This window comes from Ursus americanus, chromosome 7, assembly GCF_024610735.1.
Source record: "Ursus americanus isolate L20-20 chromosome 7, mUrsAme1.1.p, whole genome shotgun sequence".
NCBI classification, from domain to species: Eukaryota; Metazoa; Chordata; class Mammalia; order Carnivora; family Ursidae; genus Ursus; species Ursus americanus.
Window position 1 is genome coordinate 57,306,856 of NC_142133.1, and position 25,815 is coordinate 57,332,670.

Consider the following 25,815-nt stretch of genomic DNA (forward strand, 5'->3'; position numbering starts at 1 on the left):
GAAGCTGTTAGACTCATTGTAATTAAATAAGTGTTTTATATTTTAATAATGTTAAAGTTCATGTTTCGATGTGACCTTTCAGATTTTACAAGTGCTAGTAAGTTCTTTCAGAATTTTCAAAGATGTCTAACGCAATCTGATATTCTACTGAAGGTTAACCAGATAAAGCTTAAGTTCAATTTGTGGTTTAGACCATAAATCAGGAGAGGCTATGTTGTATAGCTGAAGGAAGGCTGCATTTAGAGACTGTGTTCTGGTTTAGCTCTCATTAGGTTTATGTCTTGTGCAGTTCCTTTAACCTTTTGAACCTCGGTTTCTACATGTATGAAGTGAAATAACGAATATGTTGCCTAGCTCTCAGAGTTCATGCACTGTTTTATGCAGCTTCTCATGATGTATTTGAAAACTTTTTATACTGATCAGCACTAAGCTTATTTTAAGGTGTTTTGTTTTTTTTTTTAAAGATTTTATTTATTTATTTGACAGAGATAGAGACAGCCAGCGAGAGAGGGAACACAAGCAGGGGGAGTGGGAGAGGAAGAAGCAGGCTCATAGCGGAGGAGCCTGATGTGGGGCTCGATCCCGGAACACCGGGATCACGCCCTGAGCCGAAGGCAGGCGCTTAACCGCTGTGCCACCCAGGCGCCCCCTCTTATTTTAAGGTTTTACTCGTAAAATAAAATGTCAGCAAGTACAAGTGTTTAAATGGGCATGAATTAAATCATGGTTTGTAAACATCAGGGAAAAGGGACATAGGCACTGATTATAGAAATATAAGTTTGTATCATTTATATAACTGTTAGTATATGCCCTATTTAGAGACCATCAGCTAATACCAACATCTGAGTTTTTTAAAAAAGAATTGGGTAGTCATGGTCTGGTAGGCCCGTGTACCAACTATAATATTGGTCCGCAGTACACATTTCTTCATAGATCTGCTCACTAATGCCTCTGTTGTAGTTAACATTTCCTGCGGCACCATGAGTTGAATTTTGGTCTCAAGTAAGTAAGTTAAGTTCCATGACAGTAAGTGTACCTAGAACAGAAATATTAACATTTAATATGATGCTAAGTGAAATAAGTCAAGCAGAGAAAGACAATTATCCTAAGGTTTCTCTCATCTATGGAACATAAGAACTAGGAAGATCGGTAGGGGAAGAAAGGGATAAAGAAAGGGGGGTAATCAGAAGGGGGAATGAAGCATGAGAGACTATGGACTCTGAAAAAACAAACTGAGGGCTTCAGAGGGGAGAGGGGTGGGGGAATGGGATAGGCTGGTGATGGGTAGTAAGGAGGGCACGTATTGCATGGTGCACTGGGCGTTATACGCAACTAATGAATCATCGAACTTTACATCAAAACCCAGGGATGTACTGTATGGTGAATAACATGATATAATAAAAATATTATTATGAAAAAAATAATATGATGAACAAATTGTATCAGTATTCAGTTACTGATATTTTTACCCCTTTTAATCTTTTTATACATATTGAATGTACTCTTGATGACATAATTACGTTCTCTGAAATTTTTATATAAACAAATCAAAGTTTTATACTCATCAGACCTTTTCCTTACTTAAAGTTCTAATGATAAATGTCAATCAGTTGAACAACAGTTGATTTAATAGTACAGTATCCTTTATAAATAAAAACAATTTTTAAGCATTAGTCTTTGGAGAGAGACACTTCCAGGGATTGTTCATTTTAGGGCTGATTGACTATAACTATGTTATATATCATGTTCTGAATCATGTTTAGGAAACTGATTACTGTCGATTTAACAGGTATTGATTCTAGACGTAGTATATACATGTGAAAGATGCTTGAAGAAAGGGAAGGGGTGGGGGAATGAGTAAAATAGGTGAATGGGATTAAGAGCTACAAACTAACAGTTATAAACTAAATAGGTCACAGGAATGCAGCATGGGGAGTATAGTTAATAGTGTAATAATGTTGCACAGTGACACATTGTAACTACACTTATGACGAGCGTAGCCCAATGCATAAAATTGTCCAATCACTGTGTGTTGTACACCTGAAACTAATGTTGTGTGTCAACTATGCTTCAGTTTTAAAAAAGAGGGTTGATATATGCACCCCTATTTTATAGCAGCATTATTTATAATCACGAAGATTTGGAAGCAGCCCAAGTGCCCATCAATACATGAATGGATAAAAAGAGGTGATATATATATATATATAATGGAATATTACTCAGCCATAAAAAGAAATGAAATCTTGCCATTTGCAATGACATGGGTAGAACTAGAGAGTATAATGCTAAGTGAAATAAGTCAGTCAGAGAAAGACAAATACTATATGATTCCACTCATGTGGAATTTAGGAAACAAAACAAATGAGCAAAGGGGAAAAAGAGAGATAAACCAAGAAACAAACTCTTCAACTATTGAGAGCAAACTGGTTATCAGAGGGGAGGTGTGTGGGTGGATGGGTGAAATAGGTGATGGGGATTAAGGAGTGCACTTGTCATGGTGAGCACTGGGGTGATTAAAATAAAAACGCAGAAGATATGAACAGACACTTTTCCAATGAAGACATACAAATGGCTAACAGACACATGAAAAAATGTTCAAAATCATTAGCCATCAGGGAAATTGAAATCAAAACCACATTGAGATACCACCTTACGCCAGTTAGAATGGCAAAAATTGACAAGGCAGGAAACAACAAATGTTGGAGAGGATGTGGAGAAAGGGGATCCCTCTTACACTGTTGGTGGGAATGCAAGTTGGTACAGCCACTTTGGAAAACAGTGTGGAGGTCCCTTAAAAAGTTAAAAATTGAGCTACCCTGTGATCCAGCAATTGCACTACTGAGTATTTACCCCAAAGATACAGACGTAGTGAAGAGAAGGGCCATATGCACCCCAATGTTCATAGTAGCATTGTCCACAATAGCTAAATCGTGGAAGGAACCAAGATGCCCTTCAACAGATGACTGGATTAAGAAGATGTGGTCCATATATACAATGGAATATCAAAAAGAACGATTTCACAACATTTGCAGCTACATGGAAGGGACTGGAGGAGATAATGCTAAACGAAATAAGTCAAGCAGAGAAAGACAATTATCTATAGTTTCACTCATTTATGGAACATAAGAAATAGGAAGATTGGTAGGAGAAGAAAGGGAAGAAGAAAGCAGGGGTAAACAGAAGGGGGGAATGAACCATGAGAGACTATGGACTCTGGGAAACAAACTGAGGGCTTCAGAGGGGAGGGGGTGGGGGAATGGGATATAATGGGTGGGTGATGGGTATTAAGGAGAGCACGTATTGCATGGTGCACTGGGTGTTATACGCAAGTAATGAATCATGGAACTTTACATAAAAAGCTAAGGATGTACTGTATGGTGACTAACATAATAAAAATTATAAATAAAATAAAATAAAAACTTTAAAAAATTAAAAAATAAAAAGTTGAAAAAAGTGGATGAAGTGGGTATATTTACAAAGATTGCAGCACATTTTTTTTATTTAATATGAATTTTGAATTGCCTTTTTTTTTTTTTTTTTAAATAACCGTAGGGCCTGGCTGAAAACAAAAGTACTTTAGGACCTGAGGAGGTTCGTAAGTCTGCTCTGACTCTGGTTATGGGTGCTCTGGATAACCCAAACCCCATCTTACGATGTGCAGCAGGGGAAGCTCTTGGAAGAATGGCTCAGGTGGTTGGGGAAGCAACCTTCATTGCTAGAATGGCCCAATATAGCTTTGACAAGTAAGTGGGTCTCTTTACTGACAAGTAACTTTCTTATAGAAGCAAAGATATCTTTTTAAGTAATCAATAATTATAGTAATTGGATGATATGTTTTCCACATGTTACAGCATATGACAAAATTTTGTAGTTTTTATAATGATCTTAATCTTTTTTATAATGATCTTAATTTTTAATTCAGTAATTGTTTAAACTCTAGAATCTGGGAAAGTCATTATATTATAGATACTTTCAGCATGGTGAGGTTTCAGCCTTTGAATGTTACATAACGGAATCAAGAGGACTGTTAATAGGACTTCTCTTAGTTAGTTATGTGTGTTCTGCTCTGAAGAGATGCTCTGGTCGTCCCTTTCTCTTATCTCTGCCCCCCACATTATACTTTTTGTTAATTGGTCACTTTTTGGAATAAGCCATTCTTTTTCTAATTGCCAGCAAGTTTATCATCTCTTAAATTATCCCTGTAACAGGGGGAAAGTTATAGTAATTGGATGTTTGAGTATTAGATTTCAAGGATTTCTTTGCATTTTAATTAAAAAGAGTGGTCTCTGAGCTCCAAATAAGTACGACTAAGATGATGCAGTTATTAGTGACTCTTGGTTGTTAATCAAGTACTTAAGTAGAGAAGTTGAAAATCAGGTGTGGTGAAGAACTGATACTTGAGTTATATAATAACTGTTCTTCACGATTGTATATTTTGAGTACTAATTATACCAAAGTAGGCCATAGTCTTTAATGAGAGAGGTGGGGGTAAGCAATGGTGGTGAAGCAGTAGGTTTGAGGAAAAAGTATTTTCTGAATTCTTGGTTATGTGAGGATGGTTTTCCCTGTCTTCAAACATGAACAGCAGTTTGTCTGGCTATAGGATAACGCCCCAGTGTATTGTTTGAATCACCAAGGATAATACGAGCAAGCAGAAGATAAAATATCCCCAGATACTTACTCTTCCGCAGGATGACTTCTGCCATTTTCTAGCAATAGATTAGTCTTGTTTTTCCAAGTATGTCATTGATTCTGAAATCAACTTTCGTTAAAGATGTGTTTAAATATACAACCAATCTTACCTTCAATAATAGGTAAAATAAGAGTGTATCTGTTTGAAAAACTCCCGAGTGGTAATTTCGTTTTTTAGTTCAAGGAGTTTTAATTTACAAGTATTTTCAATACTTGTTGGGGTATTTATTTATTTATTTATTTATTTATTTATTTATTTAAAGATTTTATTTATTTATTTGACAGAGATAGAGACAGCCAGCGAGAGAGGGAACACAAGCAGGGGGAGTGGGAGAGGAAGAAGCAGGCTCATAGCAGAAGAGCCTGATGTGGGGCTCGATCCCATAACACCAGGATCACGCCCTGAGCCAAAGGCAGACTCCTAACCGCTGTGCCACCCAGGCACCCCTGGGGTATTTATTTTTTTACTTATTCTGGCGAAACACGAAGACTTTCATTCATATTCATATATGTCTGGTTAATGGTTTGCAAGTATTTTAAGTGCCTACTTTCATTAGCTTTTCCAAATAATTGATTATGATTTGAAGTTAATTCTTACATGCATTTTAAGTTGCCCATTTTTCACAGTTCATCTGACATTAGAATTCGTTTTAAATTCTCTACAAAACATCATAATTAATTGGCAGTGTTTTTTGTTTTTTTATTTAAATTCAATTAGCCAATATACATTTTTTCTTTCTTTTATGCTACCATATAAAGTAATGGTACATTTAAAAATCTATGGTATCTTTGAGGCACTTGGGTGGCTCAATTGGTTAAGCATCCAACTCTTTTTTTTTTTTAAGATTTTATTTATTTATTTGATAGACAGTCAGCGAGAGAGGGAACACAAGCAGGGGGAGTGGGAGAGGAAGAAGCAGGCTCCCAGCAGAGATGCCTGATGTGGGGCTCAATCCCAGAACGCCGGGGTCACGCCCTGAGCCGAAGGCAGACGCTTAATGACTGAGCCACCCAGGTGCCCCTAAGCATCCAACTCTTTTTTTTTTTTTTAAGGTTTTATTTATTTATGTGACAGAGAGACAGCCAGCGAGAGAGGGAACACAAGCAGGGGGAGTGGGAGAGGAAGAAGCAGGCTCCCAGCGGCGGAGCCCGATGTGGGACTCGATCCCGGAACGCCAGGATCACGCCCTGACTCGAAGGCAGCCGCCTAACGACTGTGCTACCCAGGCGCCCCTAAGCATCCAACTCTTGATCTCAGCTGAGGTCTTGATCTCAGGGTCATGAGTTCGGGTCCCACATTGGGCTCTACACTGGGCGTGGAGACTACTTAAAAAATAAATAAATAGGGGCGCCTGGGTGGCTTAGTCGGTTAAGCCTGCAACTCTTGGTTTCAACTCAGGTCATAATCTCAAGGTCCTGAGATCAAGCCCCTACTTGGGCTCCCTGCTCAGTGCGGAGTCTGTTTCCCCTCTCTGTCTTTTTCTCTCTCTCCCTCTGCCCCTCCCCCTGGTTGTACACTCTCTCTCTAAAATGAATAAATAAATCTTTAAAATAAATAAAAGTAAAAATAGAGATCTGTGGTATCTTAGATTAGCTTGAAAAAGTTTCAGTGTCCTCCTGTAGAATGTTTTCATCTACAGTATCTTTTATTGATTTAATATCTGACTATGAAAATCCAAAAATACTTACACATACAGATCTATCAACTATATTTGCACACTAAAATCTTATGCCCTCTTAGCATTTAGACAGGAATCATTCCTATAAACCATTCTCGTTAACGGGGAGTTGCTTCAACTGCTTAAGACCTCTTTCAGAAGGAAATAAAAATCATTACTGGTTGAATTTGTTTCCATTCAAACTGAAAATCACTTTGAGACCCCTGGGAAAGTAGCTTAGATTATTCACTCTATTGAATAGATGATTATCACTGAGAGAATTGGCCCAGCTTTTTATCTCACTGAAATGTTACCTTTTGAAAAGCACCAACATGAAGGCAGCTTTGTAATCTGTGTAATGCTTTAGAATTCACAGGTTGCATTCATTCCTAACTTCCTTCATTCCCCAAAATGACTGCTATGGAGAAACTGAGTCATAGAGTGATTGAGGTTACTTATCCAAGGATGTAATATGTTAGAAATACTGCCAAGAATAGACTTAGTTTACTTCCATCATTACTACCTTTCTTCGTATCTGTTTTGTGACAGCACTTGGAATTTTTCTTTCTTCACCGTAGGCAAACTGACCAGCCAGAGTCTTGGTGTTGGATTTTCATCTCTTGGCTTTATTTTACTTTTATGGGTTTAACAGAAATTCCGTCATGGATGGCTTACTGAGATTTACAATACAGTTCTGAAAATGCAACCAAGCTTTCTCTCTAGACATCTTTGTTATTTGGTACTCTCTTCTTAGTGGTATTTTATCCTGTTGGATTTTTTTTTTTTATCCTGTTTTCTAATAGTAACTGAGTATGTTGGTACATGATTATGAGTCATAGTATTTTATAGCTGAAAAAGTATTGTTACATGTGTTCTTGTATTTGATCTTTCCCAATGTCCAAAATGAGGTTTAGAGGTTCTGTTTTTTTTAATAATAATTTTTTATTATGTTATGTTAGTCACCATACAGTATATCCTTAGCTTTTGATGTAGTGTTCCCTGATTCATTATTTGCATATAATACCCAGTGCACCATGCAATATGTGCCCTCCTTAATACCCATCACCGGTCTATCCCAGTCCCCCAAGGTTAGTTCTGTTTCAAACTCTCTACATTGCTACTTACATATGAATAAAATAATGAAATCTATTCTTTCAAATAAACATTAAAAATATATACAGGACTTGCACTGCCAGTCATGGTGGAAGGACAGGGGCTAGGTTTTTGCTGCTGTCTTAAACAACTAGAAAACTAGATAAAATAAATGAAACAATGGTTTTCAGACATTGGACAACAGCCAGCATAGAGCAGTGATCCCTGCGAAATCAAAACAAACAAGGGGAACACTATAATTGCTCCAGATTTCTGCCTGGAAAGAGTTACCAGGCTGAAATGCAGGGATAGGAAACCCAAGCCTAACTGAGTTAAGGAGAAAGAACTTGAGTTTTGGGAGGTCAACATAGCTAGAATGTGTGGAATAGAATGTGTGAGAGGAGAGAGCTGCACAGAAAGAGAGCTATGAGCAGAGGAGTCATTTCACGTCTTTGGCTGAGTGCTGGTATGTGCAGAAGGAAACTGCCCAAGACCAGGAAAAAACCCAGAAAAGAATAGGGGAATAGGTGGACAGAATATGAAACAATACCCAGGGCTCACACAGGATTGAGAAGAGTTCCTACTGTTAAGATTGGAAAGACCTCCTAAGATGGAGTCTTCAGGGGGATACTGCCTTAGTAGTGAAAGCAATATTGACCCACTCTAAAACAACTTAAAATCAAGCCTTGAAAGGATCAAACTGATTCTAATTAATAAGTACATTCCAGAACAAAGCCCAATAGTATTTAAAGAAACACAACTAATGTAGCCCCTAATATCATAAAATGTATAGTACCCACTATCCAATCCAAACTAATCAGATGTATAAGGAAGCAGGAAAATAAGATCTCTTACTAGGAAAATGTATCAGTCATTGGAAATAGGCCCAGAATTGGAAGAGTATGATAGAATTAGCAATGAAGAATACTGAAAGTTATTATAAATATGCTCCATATTTTTAAGGAAGTATAAGAAAAACCAAGTGTGATAAAAAAATGAAATTCATAAAACAACTCAGGGGAAACTTCTAGAAATGTAGAATATCTCAAACAAAAAAAATACATTGGTTGGGATTAACAGAAGATTGGACATTACAGTAGGAAAAAAAGTGATATTGAAGACATGGAAATAGAAACTATTCCAGATGAAGCACAGAAAAAGACTGGGAAAAAAATGAACATGAGTCTCAGTGACTTCTAGAACAATGTCAGGCTTACATTCATATAATTGAAATCTTAGAAATGAGGGTAGGTCAAAAATTATTTGAAGAAACAATAGACACAAATTTGCAATTTTGATGACAACTATAGATTTACATATCCAATAAGTTCAACAAACGCCAGATGGAAGAAAGACAAAAGAAAAGCATATCATAATCAATTCCTTAAAGCCAGTGATAAAAAAAAACATCATGATAGCAGCCAGTGGGGAAAAGACATCATGCAGAGGAACAACAACAACAAAAGTTTTAGCAGGCTTCTGATCATAAACTATGCAAGCAGAACACAGTAGAATGACCTAGAACTTTATACCCAGTGAAAATGCTTTTCAAAACTGAAGTTTTGTTGTTTTTTTTTTTATTTATTCGACGGAGATAGAGACAGCCAGTGAGAGAGGGAACACAAGCAAGGGGGAGTGGGAGAGGAAGAAGCAGGCTCATAGCAGAGGAGCCTGATGTGGGGCTCGATCCCACAACACCGGGATCACACTCTGAGCCGAAGGCAGACGCTTAACCACTGTGCCACCCAGGCGCCCCAAAACTGAAGTTTTAATAAAGACTTTCAGACAGTGAAAAGTTGGGAAATTCATTGCTTACAAGGCATACTATAAGAAATGTTGAAAGAAGCTTTTTTGCACACAAAAAAAGATGATACTAGATGGAAATTTGGATAGACATGTAGAAGTGAGGAGTGCCAAAAGTGGTAGATATGTGGATAAATAGACTTATTCTTTTATAAGTCTATTTTAAAGTGACCTGTTATTTTTATTCTCATTTTTAAATTTATTTTTTATTGTTGTTTAGTTTTTATTTCATAATCATAAACTTAACTCTGCAATCCAGCTAGACTTGGAGGGCAATAAGGAAAATACGAAACTCATAGAACTGCAGTGAGAGCACAAAGTTATAGGATTTTTTGAACAGTTGGGGGTGAGTAGGTGCTCTCCTGAGCTACAGAAGTAACGGTCTGGTGGGGTGCCTGGGTGGCGCAGTCGTTAAGCGTCTGCCTTTGGCTCAGGGCGTGATCCCGGTGTTTCGGGATCGAGTCCCACATCGGGCTCCTCCGCTGGGAGCCTGCTTCTTCCTCTCCCACTCCCCTGCTGTGTTCCCTCTCCCACTCCCCTGCTGTGTTCCCTCTCTCGCTGGCTGTCTCTCTGTCACATAAATAAATAAAATCTTAAAAAAAAAAAAAAAGAAGTAATGGTCTGATAGTTAAGATAAAACACAAGTCAAATTTATTTGATTTGTCCACAGTCAGCAATGGTTATCTTTTTGCTGGTCTTGCCATTCCTGGACCCAAAGCACTCTATGGCTTCCACAATATTCATGCCCTCTTTTACTTGCCAGAGACCACAGCCTTGCCATACAACCACTCACTCTTGGCAGTACAGCTGAAAAAGCTGGGAACTATTTGTGTTGGGTCCAGCATTTGTCATGGGCAAGATGCCAGGACCCATATGCTTCAGGATAAAATTCTCTTCATCATATTTCTCCCCTAGATGGACTTGCCACCAGTGCCATTAAGGCATGTGAAATTACCACCCTGGCACACAAATCCCTGAATAATCCTGTGAAAGCAGGATGTTGTATAACCAAATCCTTTCTCCTCAGTGCTCAGAGCACGAAAAGTTTTCTGTTGTCCTTGAAACTTTGTCTGCAAAACAGCTCAAAGGAGATGTGGCCCAAGATCTCGCCAACCATGGCAATGTTGTACACCGCGACATTGACCGTGGCTGGGTGGCATGGGCGGCTTCTGGACAGTGGAGTCTGCAAGCTATTTTTATTCTCATTTTTTAAATGCCTTGGAAAGATAATTGACTCTTTAATGCAAATATAATAATTTTAATAGAGAAGTAAAATACCTGATGACAGCACAGGGAATGGGAAGAGGAAATGGTAGTATACTCTGAAAGAATATGATATTCTTTGAAGGTAGATCATAATGACTTAGAAATGTATACTATAGGGGCGCCTGGGTGCCTTAGTTGGTTAAGCCTCTGCTTTCAACTCAGGTCATGATCCCAGGGTCCTGGGATCGAGCCCCATGTGGTGCTCCCTGCTTAGCAGGGAGCCTGCTTCTCCCTCTTCACCTCCTCCCTTCTGTGCTCTCTCTCACTCTCTCTCTCTCTCTCTCTGAAATAAATAAATAAATAAAATCTTTTTTAAAAATGTGTATTATAAACTCCCAAGATTCTACTAAAAAACAAAAATGTGTAACTAATAAACCAATAGTGGAGATAAAATAGAATCATAAAAAATACTAAATCCAAAAAAAGACAGAAAGAGGGAAAAGGGAATAAACTGATGTGACAAATAGAGCACAGAATAACAATATGGCGGATTTAAACCCAACCATACTGATAATTGCATTAAATGTAAATGGTCTAAACATTACAAGTAAAAGTTAGGGTTTATGAGATTAAATAAAAATAAGATCAGGCACCTGGGTGGCTCAGTTGGCGAAGTGTCTGCCTTCAGCCCAGGTCATGAACCTAGGGTCCTGGGATCAAGTCCCACATCGGGCTCTCTGCTCAGCAGGGGGTCTGTCTGCTCCTGCCTCTCCCTCTGCCTCTTCCCCAGCTTTTGCTCTTTCTTGCTCACTCTCTCTTTCTCTCTCTCAAATAAATAAATAAAATCTTTAAAATAAATAAAGAAAATAAAAACAAGATCTAGGGGCTCCTGGGTGGCTCAGTCAGTTAAGTGTCCAACTCTTTTTTTTTTTTAAGATTTTTATTTATTTATTTATTTATTTATTTATTTATTTATTTATTTGACAGAGAGACAGCCAGCGAGAGAGGGAACACAAGCAGGGGGAGTGGGAGAGGAAGAAGCAGGCTCCCAGTGGAGGAGCCTGATGTGGGGCTCAATCCCAGGACCCTGGGATCATGCCCTGAGCCGAAGGCAGACGCTTAATGACTGAGCCACCAAGGCGCCCCTGAGTGTCGAACTCTTGATTTCAGCTCAGGTCATGATCTCAGGGTCCTGAGATTAAGCCCCATGTCAGGCTCCCTGCTTAGTGGGGAATTTGCTTCTCCCTCTTCCTCTGCCCCTCTTCCTCCCCCTGGCCCGACTCATGCTGTCTTGCTCTCTGTCTCTCAAATAAATAAAAAATAAAATCTAAAAAAAAACAAAACAAAAAACCAAGATCTAACTGTATGCTGTCTACAAGAAACCCCTTTAACTAAAAGACAGAGAGAGATTAAAAGTAAAAGGATAGGAACAATATACCATAAAAACACTAATCCAAAGGAAGCTGAAGTGGCTCTGTTATTATCAGAAAAAGTAGATTTTGTAACAAAAATTATTATCAGAATAAGTGAGTGATTCCATAATGATAAAAGGATGTATTCCCCAAGAATACATAGCAATTCTCTATGTTTATGTATCTTATGATAGTTTTAAAATACATGGAACAAGGAGCACCAGGGTGGCTTAGTCGGTTAAGTGTCTGCCTTCAGCTCAGGGCTTGATCCCATGGTCCTGGAATTGAGTCCTGCGTCAGACTCCCTGCTCAATGGGAAGCCTGCTTCTCCCTCTCCCTCTCCCTCTCCCTGCCAGCTCATTCTCTCTCATTCTTTCTCTCAAATAAATAAAATCTCTAAAAAAATAAAATAAAATGCATGGAACAAAACCTAATAGAAGTGAAAGTCCATAATTACAGTTGGAGATTCAGCATTCCTTTCTCAGTAATTGATAGAACAGATGCTTCCAATAAAAATATAGATTTTTACCAATACAATCACCTAACTTGGCCTAATTGACATTTATAGAATGAATACTTTACCCAACAGCAGCAGAATATACATTCTGTCTTTCTGTCTCTCCTTCTTTTCTTAGGCAGTTGAAGGGTTTATCAGTGTTATGGTTCTTTTCAAAATACCAGCTTTTGGTTTCATTGAGTTTCTCCATTATTCTGTTTTCTCTTCCACTGATTTCTGCTTTACCTTTATAACTTGCTTCATTATGCTTACTTTTGGTTCAGTTTGCTTTTCTCTTTCTAGGTTCTGAAGTTAGGAGTTTAGGTAATTGATTTAAAACTTTTCTTCTTTCCTAATATAAGAATTTTAATGCTACAAATTCACCTTAAAACACACTAGCTGCATCCCATAAATTCTGATATGTTTTATTTCCATATATTGGAATTAATTGTCTGTCTTGGTAAATGTTCTATGCATACTTGAAAAGAATTAAAATTGGTGAATTTTATTGTATATAAATATATCTCAATAAAGCCTATTTTAAAAAAGTAATATACAATATCTCCTTTTTATATTTTTTAATTCATTAGCTATATTTCACAGAGAAAAAGACTAATGTATTTTAAAAGAGGTTCAAATAATAATTATAGAAAATTTCTTAAGTGAAAATTAACATTTTCTTTAATTCTGTGACTAGAGATACACTCTTTTTTATATTTTTAAAACCAGTTATAAAAGCAATTCTTTTATTTAAAACACTAGTAATAAAAATATTTTTCAAATGATTCTTGACTTTTCAAGGAATAATGTTTAAAACTGAGAAGTTGTGATTTTTCTTTCCAGTTTTCTCTAACTCTTGGTAAGGAGTGGAGAAAGAAGTAATCATAACTGTAGTCTTTTCTGATTTCTGGAACAAATCCCTTTTATGGTGTGACTCATAAGCTTGTTATTGCCATAGGGAAAAAGAAAAACCAATTCCCGAAGCGTAACTGTTTTTCAGGTTGAAATCAGCCCGCGATGTTGTATCCAGAACTGGGCATTCGTTGGCTCTGGGTTGCTTGCATCGTTATGTTGGGGGTATTGGCTCGGGACAACATCTGAAAACCAGTGTCAGCATTTTATTGGCTCTAGCACAAGATGGAACATCCTCTGAAGTTCAGGTAGAATGTTGATTTTTTTATCATGAAATTTTTAAATAATATATTTAGGGCTATCAGTTATTGTAAAGTAGTAATGATTCTGATAATTTGTTTAAAAAAATGTATTAGAGTCTTTCTCTGTCATTTGATTTTATGAGTCTTACTTGTAAAAGTGTAGAACAGGATTTTATATTTTAACCTAATCTTAAATCTGTCTTATTCCGGGAATTTAACCCATTCATATATATTTCTTGAAACATAATTTCTTTTTATTACGTACTGTCTTTTGTGCTTGTTTTCTCTCTCTCTCTCTCTCTCTCTCTCTTTTTTTTTTTGCATTTCCTTACATTTGCTAAACTGATCAAGTTTCTTTTAAGAACCATTCTCTCTCTCTTTCCATTCATACACCAACCCAGGTCCAGGGTTTTTGGATGAATCGTCAAGTATCCTCCTGGAATTTTTTGTTTGTTTGTTTCTCCTTAAACATTTTATATACAAAGAAATATAACCACAATGAAAGGCAGGAGGTTCACTTGTGTGAAAATATACTACACTTTTGATTTGCCACTTCACACTGATGCACCTGAAAAGATTAAGAGTATATGAATCCAGTAGCATTCAACTTACCAACTTCGTATTGGGACTGCAAGTTGGGAAAAGAGACAAATTCATTTGGCATTAGGGCCTACCTTTAGTTTATTAATAAATTAGTTCCTTCACAATTAGATAAGAGACAATAAATCCACCAGTGGCTTCTAGTCTACAGGCTTAGTTTGCCTTTGACTTTTTGGTAAAAGCTTCCAGCTGTGTAAAGCCCAAAATTCCCAAAAGGGTTAGAAACAAAAATCAAAGAAGCTTATCCCTTAATAGGTGCTACACTGCTTTTTTAAAAATTCTGTTTTGACAGCAGACTAGAAGAAAATTATACCTAAAAAGTTGTTGCTTTATTTTATTTTTTAAATTTAATTTACTTTTTTTTTTTTTCCCCTCAGAGATAGCATGCAAGCAGGGGCAGGGTAATGGCAGAGGGAGAGGGAGGGAGACTCTTAAGCAGGCCTCACACTCAGTGCAGAGCCCAACATGGGGCTTGATCTCACAACCCTGAGTCATGAAATCAAGAGACGGACATTTAACTGACCGAGCCACCCATGCACCCTTCTGCTTTCTTCTTTTATGTCAAAAAGCAGGGTGGTAGTTTGCTTTCTTTTGTCTTCATCTTCTTCTCAGCCTTCTCTTGCTTTTAATTTCTTAAAATCGCACTCCTCTGACCACTCTGCACTCTGTACTCTGCACAGGACATTTTACTATAATTTGTATCAGTTACATTCCCTCAGCACTACCATATATCTGCACACGAAGAGTATAGTAGATTTTCTTAAGTTTTCCCTAATGTGTCTTGTTTTAAGAATCCTGACTCAAAGATTATACTTTACAGTTCTATTACTGGCTACTTCTATTTAACTATAATTACTAGAGATTTATTTTCCAATAATATTTTCTTCTTTGTATCCTCAACTCCTGCCTTGAGGTTTTTGTTCTTTTTTACATTTTTATTTGATAGGAAAAATTCCTCTAACAATCATTAGCTTGAATGGTATGCTTTTTGAATCCTTGCATATCTAAAACATGGCTTTATTTTGCCTTCACATTTGAATGATATTTTAGTTGAGTATACTATGCCTGGCACACAGTCCTTTTCTTTCCTTATTCGTAAATGTTTCAGGATTTTCTGTGTTCTGGTGTTGCGCATGAGAGGCTAATGGTAGTCTTTTTTTTAATATTAAATTTCAGTAAATATTAATATCTCGAATTTTAATCATTTATCTCTAAAAACCTTCGTTTATGTTTATTAGGAAATAAAAGGCAATATATAAGCCAATAATCAAAGCAACTGGTGTATAAGTATTGTGTTTAAAGTTTCTCTGCAGTGTGGCTTTGAGTATCCAGAAATGAGACTTTAGTGATGAGTTCATTTTCCTTTATACAATGCATGCATTTCACACTTCCAAAAGTCAATGGCTTATATGAGAAACTTCTGAATTAATAGGTACTTACAGACATCACAGCAATCTTTATTCCCTATCTTTTCATTGCTTTTGCTAAGAAGCTTATCTGAAATATGTATGTATGTCTGTAACCTTATATTTTTGTTTGGCAGTGTGTAAGAATTTTCCTGCCTGTGAAGTTCATCAAATTCTATATAAGTTTATCTTTTTCTCTTTTTGGAACTAGTATTATTCATATATTAGATCTTGTCTTTTTTTCTCATTATTTTTTATTTTTTGGTATTTTCACTCAGCGTTACAAGATAATCTTCCATTTGATCCTCAAGATAATGATTTTGCTTTTTAACAATAGCAATTTTTTTCCAGTTTTCCATTGCATCTTTAATATAAATCCTGAGTTTTTTAAAAAACACTTCTAGAATCTCCTTTGTGCTTTAATTATATGGCCTAAAAATCCTTATTATAGTTTTATTAAAGTGCCTTTTGTTTCTTACATTTATTTTTTATTATATATTTTTTAAAGTAATCTCTATGCCCAAAATGGAGCTTGAACTCACAACCCTGAAATTAAGTGTTACATGCTCTACTGATCGAGCCAGCCAGGCACCTCTGTTTCTTACATTTAATCATTTTCTCCAGAATGTTTGCTCTAGTCTTCCTCCCTCAAGTTGCTGTATCCCTATTATTTTTTGCTAGCTCTTGCCAGTAAATGTGGTGTCTGTACATATCTGTCCAAGTCAGGTTGCTGAGTTCTCTAGGATTACAGTAGATTGACAGGTAGTAGAAGTTGAGGTATGGATTTTTTTTTTCTCCTCTGTTGGCAAGTTGAGATCCCTCTGTCCTCAGACCATTAGTATAACTCTCCTTTAGAGCTGCCAGCAGAAATAAAAGGTAAGTTCTTCTACAGATGGATGTAGGCAGTTTAAAGGACTTTTAATTTTCTCAGGCCTGTGCTGATGACAGTATGCGGCTCTGGGGTTAGTTTTGTAAATACTATTGGCCAGTAAGATTACTTTGTGCTTAGTAGGCATAAATAGGGGCTTGAAATGGTTCAATCCCCTTGAAGAGGTGATATGTGAATATCATTGCTATAGAAATGTATCTGAGTACAGAACATTGTCATGGTCATTGTTCTATTTCAGGCTCATTATTTAGCAAAACTCCACAATACAGGCAATAAAAATATATTTGATGACCATAAGCATCCACTAAATCAAATGTTTATTACATAAGTCATGGTCTTTTGAATGTATGAAATAGATGTACATTATAATAGAAGAAAATGAATTCATCATTGAAATTTAATTTGACACTCGAAGCCATGCTGCAGAGAAACTTAAACGTAACATTTGTACATCAGTCGCTTTGGTTAAGGTATTTTTAGATCATTGATTAAAAAGTAAGATGTTAGTATTTATTTACATTTAAGTTAAAAAATCAATTCAGTATACTCGAATTATTCCTTACAATTAAATAAAATTATATTTCATTCCAGACATGGTCTCTTCATTCACTTGCTCTTATAGTGGATTCTAGTGGCCCAATGTATCGTGGATATGTGGAACCAACATTATCTCTAGTTCTTACCTTGCTGTTAACAGTTCCCCCTTCGCATACAGAAGTTCATCAATGTTTGGGTAGATGCCTGGGTGCCATAATAACTACTGTTGGCCCTGAGCTACAAGGTGAGTAAATTCATCTTAAATTAAAGGAACTAGACATTGCTATCTTTCAGTTTCCTGAATGTCACTATCATGTTGCTTAATGAATACTTGTAATAATAATAATTACTGTGTACTGAAGGCTTCTTATTTACCAAAGGCCTACAACTCTGCTTTTTTTTTTTAAGATTTATTTATTTATTTATTTATTTATTTGAGAGCGTGTGAGAGAGCACAAGCAGGGGGAGGGGCAGGCAGAGGGAGAGGCAGAGTCCCTTCTGAGCAGGGAGCCCAGCTCGACTTGGGGCTCAATCCCAGGGCCCTGGGATTATGACCTGAGCTAAAGACAAGTGCTGGACAGACTGAGCTACCCAGATGCCCCTCAACTCTGCTTTTTATATATGCTATTTTAATTAATCCCTATAACATACCTATGACTGACTGTTACTTAAAGTTTTGAGCAGAGAAAGCCTTTTTTTTCTTCTTTTCTTTTCTTTTTTTTTTCTTAGAGAGCTCATATGAGCTGGGGGAGGGAGAGAGAGAATCTTAAGCAGATTCCACACTCAACACGGGGCTCAATCTCATGATCCTGAGATCATGACCTGAGCCGAAATCAGGAGTTGGAGACTTAACCAAGTGAGCCACCCAGGTGCCCCCAGAGAAAGTCTTTCTAAATTAAATTTTACTTGGAGCCCCATGAACGCAAAGATGAAAGTGGAGCTCCTTTGTCCTGGAGTATCATCCACTTGTCTTCATGGACTTCTGCTTCACTGTTTTTTTGAACTTTAAAGATCAGGAACATAGTTTGAAAACCCACTCCCATAAAGGAGATAATATGTGATTTTTCTATGAGGAACCAAGCTCAGAGAAGATAAGTAACTTGCCTAAAGTTACTTAACTGAGTGGCAGATTTATGAGCCTGAGGCCCATATTCTAACCACACAATTCCACTGACATAATTTTTGTTGAATGAAACACAGAAGGCAGAAAATAGCTGTGAATTTATCCTGACTGTATCATCCATTTTCAGAGTTTTCCCTTTTTCCCCTATCATTTAGTAAATGCTTTCAGATTTTTATACACATTGTCTAATTTAATTCTAACAGCATCCTGAGATAGGTGCATCTCTCCATTTTACAGATGAAACTCTGAGGCTGGGAGAGATTAAGAGCTTTTCCATGGTTTTGTGTAGCTAGGGAGTGGTTGGAGCCAGAGGTGAAGCCCAGATCAGCTTCCTTGGCCTGCATTCTTTTTTTTATTTTTTAAAGATTTTATTTATTTATTTGACAGAGACAGAGACAGCCAGCGAGAGAGGGAACACAGGCAGGGGGAGTGGGAGAGGAAGAAGCAGGCTCCCAGTGGAGGAGCCTGATGTGGGGCTGGGTCCCAGGACTCTGAGATCACACCCTGAGCCGAAGGCAGACGCTTAACGACTGAGCCACCCAGGCGCCCCTCCTTGGCGTGCATTCTTAACCACTATGCTGTGTTGTCTCCATCTGGACAGATACTTTAAAAAAGAAAGAAGCCCAAAATGAAAAGATCTTAATGAAGAATGCTAGGAATTGGAAAATACGTGATTTAGACATGACTTTTTCCTGCCCTCAGTGTCCTCTTTGAGAAAGTTGGTAATTTTTTCTTCCAGTGTTATCATAAGGATATGGACAGGATAAATATGGGCCTGATTAAACATAGGTGTTTACCAAGTGCTTTCTGATGCAGTGATGATGAGGCAACATGTATTTCAAACTAGAATATGACTCTATATGACTGATTTCCTTGTTTGGCATTATATGTGTATAAAATTATTTTTTTTCATTGGCAAAAAATTTAAATCACTTATAGTAGGCAATTAAGATGTTTTTACACAGTATATAATACTACTATTATTTTTCCTGACTGTGTATAAGTTTTCATTAATCTTAGGAAAATAGGATTTGAAGTTATTAAATAATATAGTGATAGTATTGGTTAAACAGAGAATGAAGAGTCTTCTGGCTCTTTCAAGTAAAACAGTGATGGGTTTAGAAGACAATATAGTTTCCTAGGGAATTTATATAAACCTAGTGAAATCTAGGAGAGATATATTATTGTCATCCATATACAGTTATATTTTGAAGTCATTTCTATGGACTTTGCAGACTTTTTGTCTTCAAAACAATCTGAAGAGTGATCAGAGGGAGGGGACATTTAGAAGATAATTGTTTTCTAGGAATATTTTTGGTAATACTAATAATAGCATTTTGCATTTTCTTTTATTTTGCTACCAGGGAATGGAGCAACAATTTCCACCATTCGTTCTTCTTGTTTGGTGGGTTGTGCAATAACCCAGGACCATTCAGATTCTCTGGTTCAGGCAGCTGCCATATCTTGCCTTCAGCAGCTTCACATGTTTGCACCACGACATGTCAATCTCTCTAGTCTTGTTCCTAGCCTGTGTGTAAGTATAAAGCTGCTTCATTCATTGATTTCTGTAGGGAGCCCCAAATTTGTTTCCCAAAAGATTAAACTAGATCAAAACAAAAAATGTAAGTTTTCTGGATTGTACATTCTAGAGTTTCACCTTCAATAGTCATTTTACGACTGTTCATTTTATTTACTGGTTTCCTTTTTTACTTTTTAAGAAATATTTTGATGAACTGTTTATTTCTTGGCTGAAGAATGCATCATATTTTTAGTCTTTCCCTTTCAGAATTTTATGTCCTGAAATTTGATTGATAACTTCTGTTGCTATCATCATAGTCATTAATTTGTTCACTATTTTAATGAGTACTTATTGAGAGCTGGCTACATGGCACATACCATGCAAAAATCCTGGGAATTCATTTGTAGGTGAGACAAGATGAAGCTTCTGCCATACTGAAATTTATAGTTTACAAGGGAACAAGGTCAATAATAATTATTTACAAATAAAATAAGTGCTAGAAGAGGCTATAGGAAAACACATAACACGGGAGCCTCAGAATCCAGGCATTTAGAAAAGATTTACCTGAAAAAATGATATTGAAGGTGTGATCTGCAGGATAAATAAGAGTTAGTTCGGACGAAAGCATGATGTTGCAATAGACAGCATTTATTTTTAGGCAGACAGAAAAATATGTGAAAGACCCAGAAGTGGGAAGGAGTGTAACATATTTGAGAAACTGTTTAGTCGGTGTGGTTAAGGCTGAGAGAGAAGGGGTGGGTGGGGCCTGGGCACGGAATGAAGCTGGACATTTAGCGAGGTGAGAGATCATGCAGACTTTCTAGGTGTATTAAAACTTTGGACTTTATGACTTTGAGAATTATGGTGGTCTAAGAGGGAGATGGTAATGGCTTGCTCTATATTGGCAGCAATGAGAATAGGGAAAAATTAAATGAAACTGAGTGATATTTAAGAGGAAGGATCAGTGGGGGGCACCTGGGTGGCTCAGTCAGTTAAGCGTCTGCCTTCGGGTCAGGTCATGATCCCAGGGTCCTGGGATTGAGTCCCATGCCGGGCTCCTTGCTCAGCGAGGAGTCTGCTTCTCCCTCTCCCTCTGCTCCTCCCCTTCCACTCGTGCTCTGTCTCTTGCTTTCTCTCTCTCTCAAATAAATAAAATCTTTTTTTTTTTAAAGGAAGACTCAGTAAAATCTGTTGATTGATTGGCCATAAGGAAAAGAGAGAAGGATGTAATCCATGTTCTGACTTGAATATAGTAATGTAATTTCCTGGGATTGATAATACTGGAGTAGGAGGAGGTTGGAAAGAGTGGCTATCATTAATTCAGTTTTAGATAATTAGTTAGTTTCATGGTCTGGAGCTCAGAAAAGAGAAATTTGGTTGGAAACGTAAATTTGGGAGGTGTAAGAATTTAGATGGGAGGTAAAGACAGGAGTAGTTAAGATCACCAGGGAGAGAATGCTGAATGAGGAATCCAGCATATAAAATTTAGGAAAAGAAAAAGAATCAGGAAAAATATGAAGCAATCTGAGAGATTAAAGGGAAAATAGAGTTTGTAGTGTTCACAGAAGCCAAGTGGAGTAGAGGAGTGGTCAGCTATATCACATATTGTTGAGAGATCAAGATGAGAGCTATAATGTGTCCTTTGACTTTTGTCACATGATGTCTTGAGCAAGAATTCATCTAGCCAAGTTGTTACAAATGGAAACCCAAATACATTGGGCTATGAATAGAAACTTCATTCTGAAGTTGACTTTATAGGAGAGGAGTGAGGGCTGTAGGTCAAAGGGGTGATGGAGTCAAGCAAGACTTTTTCTCCTGCAGTAGTGAGAAGTGAAGGTTTAAATGCTGAGAAGATGGAACCAGTAGGATGGGAGAGTCTAAGGTGTGGGGCAGAGAGTGGATAATCGTCCAAGGTTTCCAGGACCCAAGTAAGAATGTCTCTCTCAGTGCAACATGAAGCAAAGAGGAGAGGATGAGTGTAGATAGAGGTGGGTTTTTGGATTTGGTGGCTGGAAGTTGGGGGAGCTATCATCTAATGACTTTTACTTTCTTAATTAAGCATAAGGGAAGATAGGGGCACCTGGGTGGCTCAGTCGTTAAGCGTCTGGCTTCGGCTCAGGGTGTGATCCCAGAGTCCTGGGATTGAGCCCTGCATCAGGCTCCCTGCTCCGCTGGGAACCTGCTTCTTCCTCTCCCACTCCTCTGCTTGTGTTCCCTCTCTCGCTGGCTGTCTGTCTCTCTGTCAAATAAAATCTTTAAAAAAAAATTTTTTTTTAAAGTGTAAGGGAAGATAGGTTTTATGAGTGAGGGAGCAAAGAAGAGTGCCAGGAGTTTGAGAAGAGTGGAATGTAGAAGATTGAACTAACTGGAGAAATAGAAGATTCTGTGGTAGTACTGAGGGTTCAGAGGGTAGTGACCCTTTTTTGGCTCCATTGTATAATTCATGATGGTAGCAGTTCACCTTGTAACATTTTTCTGCAGCCCCTCTAACCAATCATTGAGCAGCCAAATACTTTGATACATTCATAGTTGGACTTTGGCCAAGCAGATTCAATTAAATGACAGCAGGATGAAAGAAGTAAGGATGCTAACAAGACAGTACTAAAGTAATAATGCATTATGAGGTCTCAATTTGGATAAAGGAGGAAGGAAAAGACAGCAGGAGGCTGGTATATAGGGAGAAAGAAAGGCACTGTAGATATAACCAGGGGAGGGTATTGCTCACATAAAGGGAGGAGAAGGTTATTCAGAATGAGGTGAAGGCACTGAAAGGCCAACATATTAGATGTTAGATCTGATGTGGTATATTTAACTTATGCAACAACATCTTCTCTTGTTTCACCATAGACCAGGGGGAACTGAACCAGTCCTACGCCATCAAAGAATCTGAGTGTGCTGCAGGGCAGAAACCAGATGCACATGAAATGTGTACAAGAAACATCCACAAAGAAAATAGTTGATGAGTAGTTTATACCTGATTGCATTCTGTAACAAGATATGTAGCATCCTGCCAAAAACCATGGTCTAATACCTAACTTCTGAGGGCACTGATGACATCTCTTGAGCAAGGTGGCTCTACATGAGCAAGCTGTTACGTGAAACAGCTTAGGTAACTGACAACGTGATGAAAACACAGACACACACTCTTTAGGCTGTCTGGTTCCTCCATTTTTTTTCTCCTTAAGTATAATTATACTATGGAGGTTGACCTTATGAGATGGAACACATTTAAGAGGATCTGGTAAAGTAATAATGTGAATTTCCTTATCTCAGTGGAGGTTATCAATAAACCATAGGCTACGCAATGAGCTTCCTGTGTATTAACACGAGATAATGCCTCAAAACTGATTTCCTTAGCAGAACATCAAGAATTTTTTTACAAGGCGTTTGGAGCCCTTTTCGGAACCCTCTTGAAAAGGCTAAGTAGTGAGATTATAGGTAGCTGGTTGGAAGGAGATGGCGTGGCAGGTTAGAGATGAGAAAGGGGGCCGTTCAAGGGGTTGTCTTGTTTCCACATTGCCGAAAGCCCCGGTGCAGTCTCTGTTATTGGATCTTTTGACACTGAAAAATAGTCCACACATGGGTTCATCCAAATTAGTGAATCAGTTCAGATTCTTATAAATTTTGTGTTCATTTCTGCTCAGTCATTGCCATCAGGAATGGCAATGTTATGTGATACCACGTGTAATACCTAACACAAATGAAATGTGATTTTTTTTTTCAGCAAATGTATTGAGAGGTGAGTTTCACCACAGTAATCTTTAAATGATATAAAAAGTATTAAAATTTGTATGATGTTAAAACTATTCAAAATATGTCTTTGAAAGAAAAACCACTACTCTGAATTATTGTTATTTCCCTCTTGGCAAGCAACTGCTGCTTTCTTTTTTTTTTTTTTTTTTTGAGAGAGAGAGAGAAAGAGGTGTGTGTGTGCATGTGCATATGTATGAGTGCGGTGGGGGAGGGGTAGAGGGAGAGAGAGAGACTCTTAAGCAGGCTCCACGCCCATTGACCCTGAGATCATGACCTGAGCCGAAATCAAGAGTCAAACACAACCGACTGAGCCACCCAGGCGCCCCAGCAACTGCTTTTTATACCATGTGAGCACAGTTACAAGTTCTGCTGTCCTGACAGAATTATTCCACACATAGGTACTTATGTCATGTGGGATAATTGTAGGATATGTCAGTGAAAGACTTGAGCTGAATGCCCAGGTCATCACTGTCAGAGCAGGGGGGTCTGGTTGTCCGGGATGCATATGTGGTGGGCACAGCAAGGTGACAGACAGTGTAAAGTAACAGGCATTTTTATAGGAAGGTGGAGGTCTGCTGTAGGAGCAAGCAACACAATGTTACTGAGGTTTGTGGACTCTAAGAAACAAAGACTCTTCTTTGGAGGACAATTCGGCATAATCTAAAATAGTTGAATATATGCATATGCCTCGATGCAGAAACTTCACTCCTAAACAAACACCTGACAGAAATACATGCGCATGTGTGTCAAAACACATGTGTAGGAATGTTCACTGCTGGGTTATTCATAATAGCCAAAACACAGAAATGACCTCGGGTGATATCATGATTCAGCAGAACACTACACAGCAGTGAAAATGGACTGTGAAATGTAATCATGTGGGTGACTCTCACAGACAAGTTGCTGAGAAGAGGCCAGACACAGAAGAGAGCACACTACATGGTTCCATTTATATGAAGTTCAAGAACAGGCTAAACGAAACTATAATGATGGATGTCACTATTGACTGTGATTTCTCCATAGCAAGGGCCATGAGGAAGCCACATATTTTTATCAAATTTAATATGTTTTGTTCTTTATTTTGTGGCTTTTATGAAAAAGTGTCAAGGGAAAGTTTTCAGACAAATATGTCTTTACCTTTATATAGGTTTATAGTGACTGTAAGACACCATCAATTGTAATTTGCATCTCTAATATTAGGGATGTTAAAATGGAATAAAAAATATGCCTCAGAATCATTAAAATGGAGTTTTTTAAAAGACTTGGTTAACAAAGTTTTTTTTTTCCTCTTTGGCTCTGCCAGTCAATATTTGTTGAGTGTATTTTCTTAGCTACGGTTCTTTTTTTGTTTTTTTTAGATTTAAAAAAAAGCTTTTTTTAAGTAAACTCTATGCCCAACGTGGGGCTTGAACTTACAACCCCAAGATCAAGAGTTCCATGCTCTGGGGCGCCTGGGTGGCACAGTGGTTAAGTGTCTGCCTTCGGCTCAGGGCGTGATCCCAGCATTGTGGGATCGAGCCCCACATCAGACTCCTCCACTATGAGCCTGCTTCTTCTCCCACTCCCCCTGCTTGTGTTCCCTCTCTCGCTGGCTGTTCCTATCTCTGTCAAATAAATAAATAAAATCTTAAAAAAAAAAAAAAAGTTCTATGCTCTGCTGACTGAGCCAGTCAAGCACCCCTCTTAGCTACAAAGCTGTTTAGTTGCAACTAAATTAAATTTTTATGGTGTTTGCTTTATATATATTTGGTCATTTGATTCTTAACACAATTATATAAGATAGAGCAGGTATTGTCCTCATCGTATGCATAAAAAGGCAGAAACTCTGAGCGACTGACTTGTTCTTCCCATCTCATATGACCATGCTTAAGATTTCTAATTATAGGATATTTGAATGTTCCAAAATGTCTTCATTAAAGGAAATGAAGTGAATAAAACATTTTATTGAAAAAAAAAAACCATCAGGTTTTCTCCCCTCAGTTATATATATATTTAATACTTGGTATAAATTTCATGGGCTATGTATTTTATGCAAATATATCTTGAATTACAAATGGTATATTGGTAGCATAAAAATATACTATCTAGCGTTGTGAAGAGGTGGTGTATTCCATATAATTATTCCCCCCTCCACTATTTCTGGATGAGATTTTTTTTCTAAATACATTACTTACTCCTTGCTTAAAAACCAAGTACCTGGAACATAATTTAATATTTTCTTGATGAGTCAGATTTATAGTAATAATGATAATAGCTAATATATACTGAGCAAGTACCATGTCTCTGTCACTGTTCTAAGAAAAATACTTGTATTAACTTACTTTATTTTCACTAGATTCCTGCAAAGAATTACTCTCCACATTTTGCATATGGGCAAATAAGGCACAGAGAGGTTAAGTAACTTGTCTAAGGTCACAGAGGAGTCAGGGACAAGCAAGAATCAAATCCAGTCCAGCAACCAGAGCCTGAGCTCTT

General features: G+C 37.5%; 1 protein-coding gene across 3 annotated transcripts in view; it reads left to right on the forward strand.

Moving 5' to 3' along the window:
- HEATR5B (HEAT repeat containing 5B) overlaps positions 1-25,815 on the forward strand; it is a 102,429-nt gene that overhangs the window by 31,333 nt on the left and 45,281 nt on the right. For all 3 annotated transcript variants that reach the window (XM_045809079.2, XM_045809080.2, XM_087863732.1), the window contains exons 18-21: positions 3,553-3,743; positions 13,360-13,519; positions 17,000-17,189; positions 19,433-19,602. In XM_045809079.2, coding sequence (XP_045665035.1) covers positions 3,553-3,743; positions 13,360-13,519; positions 17,000-17,189; positions 19,433-19,602 — 711 coding nt within the window. The remainder of the gene's footprint in view (positions 1-3,552; positions 3,744-13,359; positions 13,520-16,999; positions 17,190-19,432; positions 19,603-25,815) is intronic.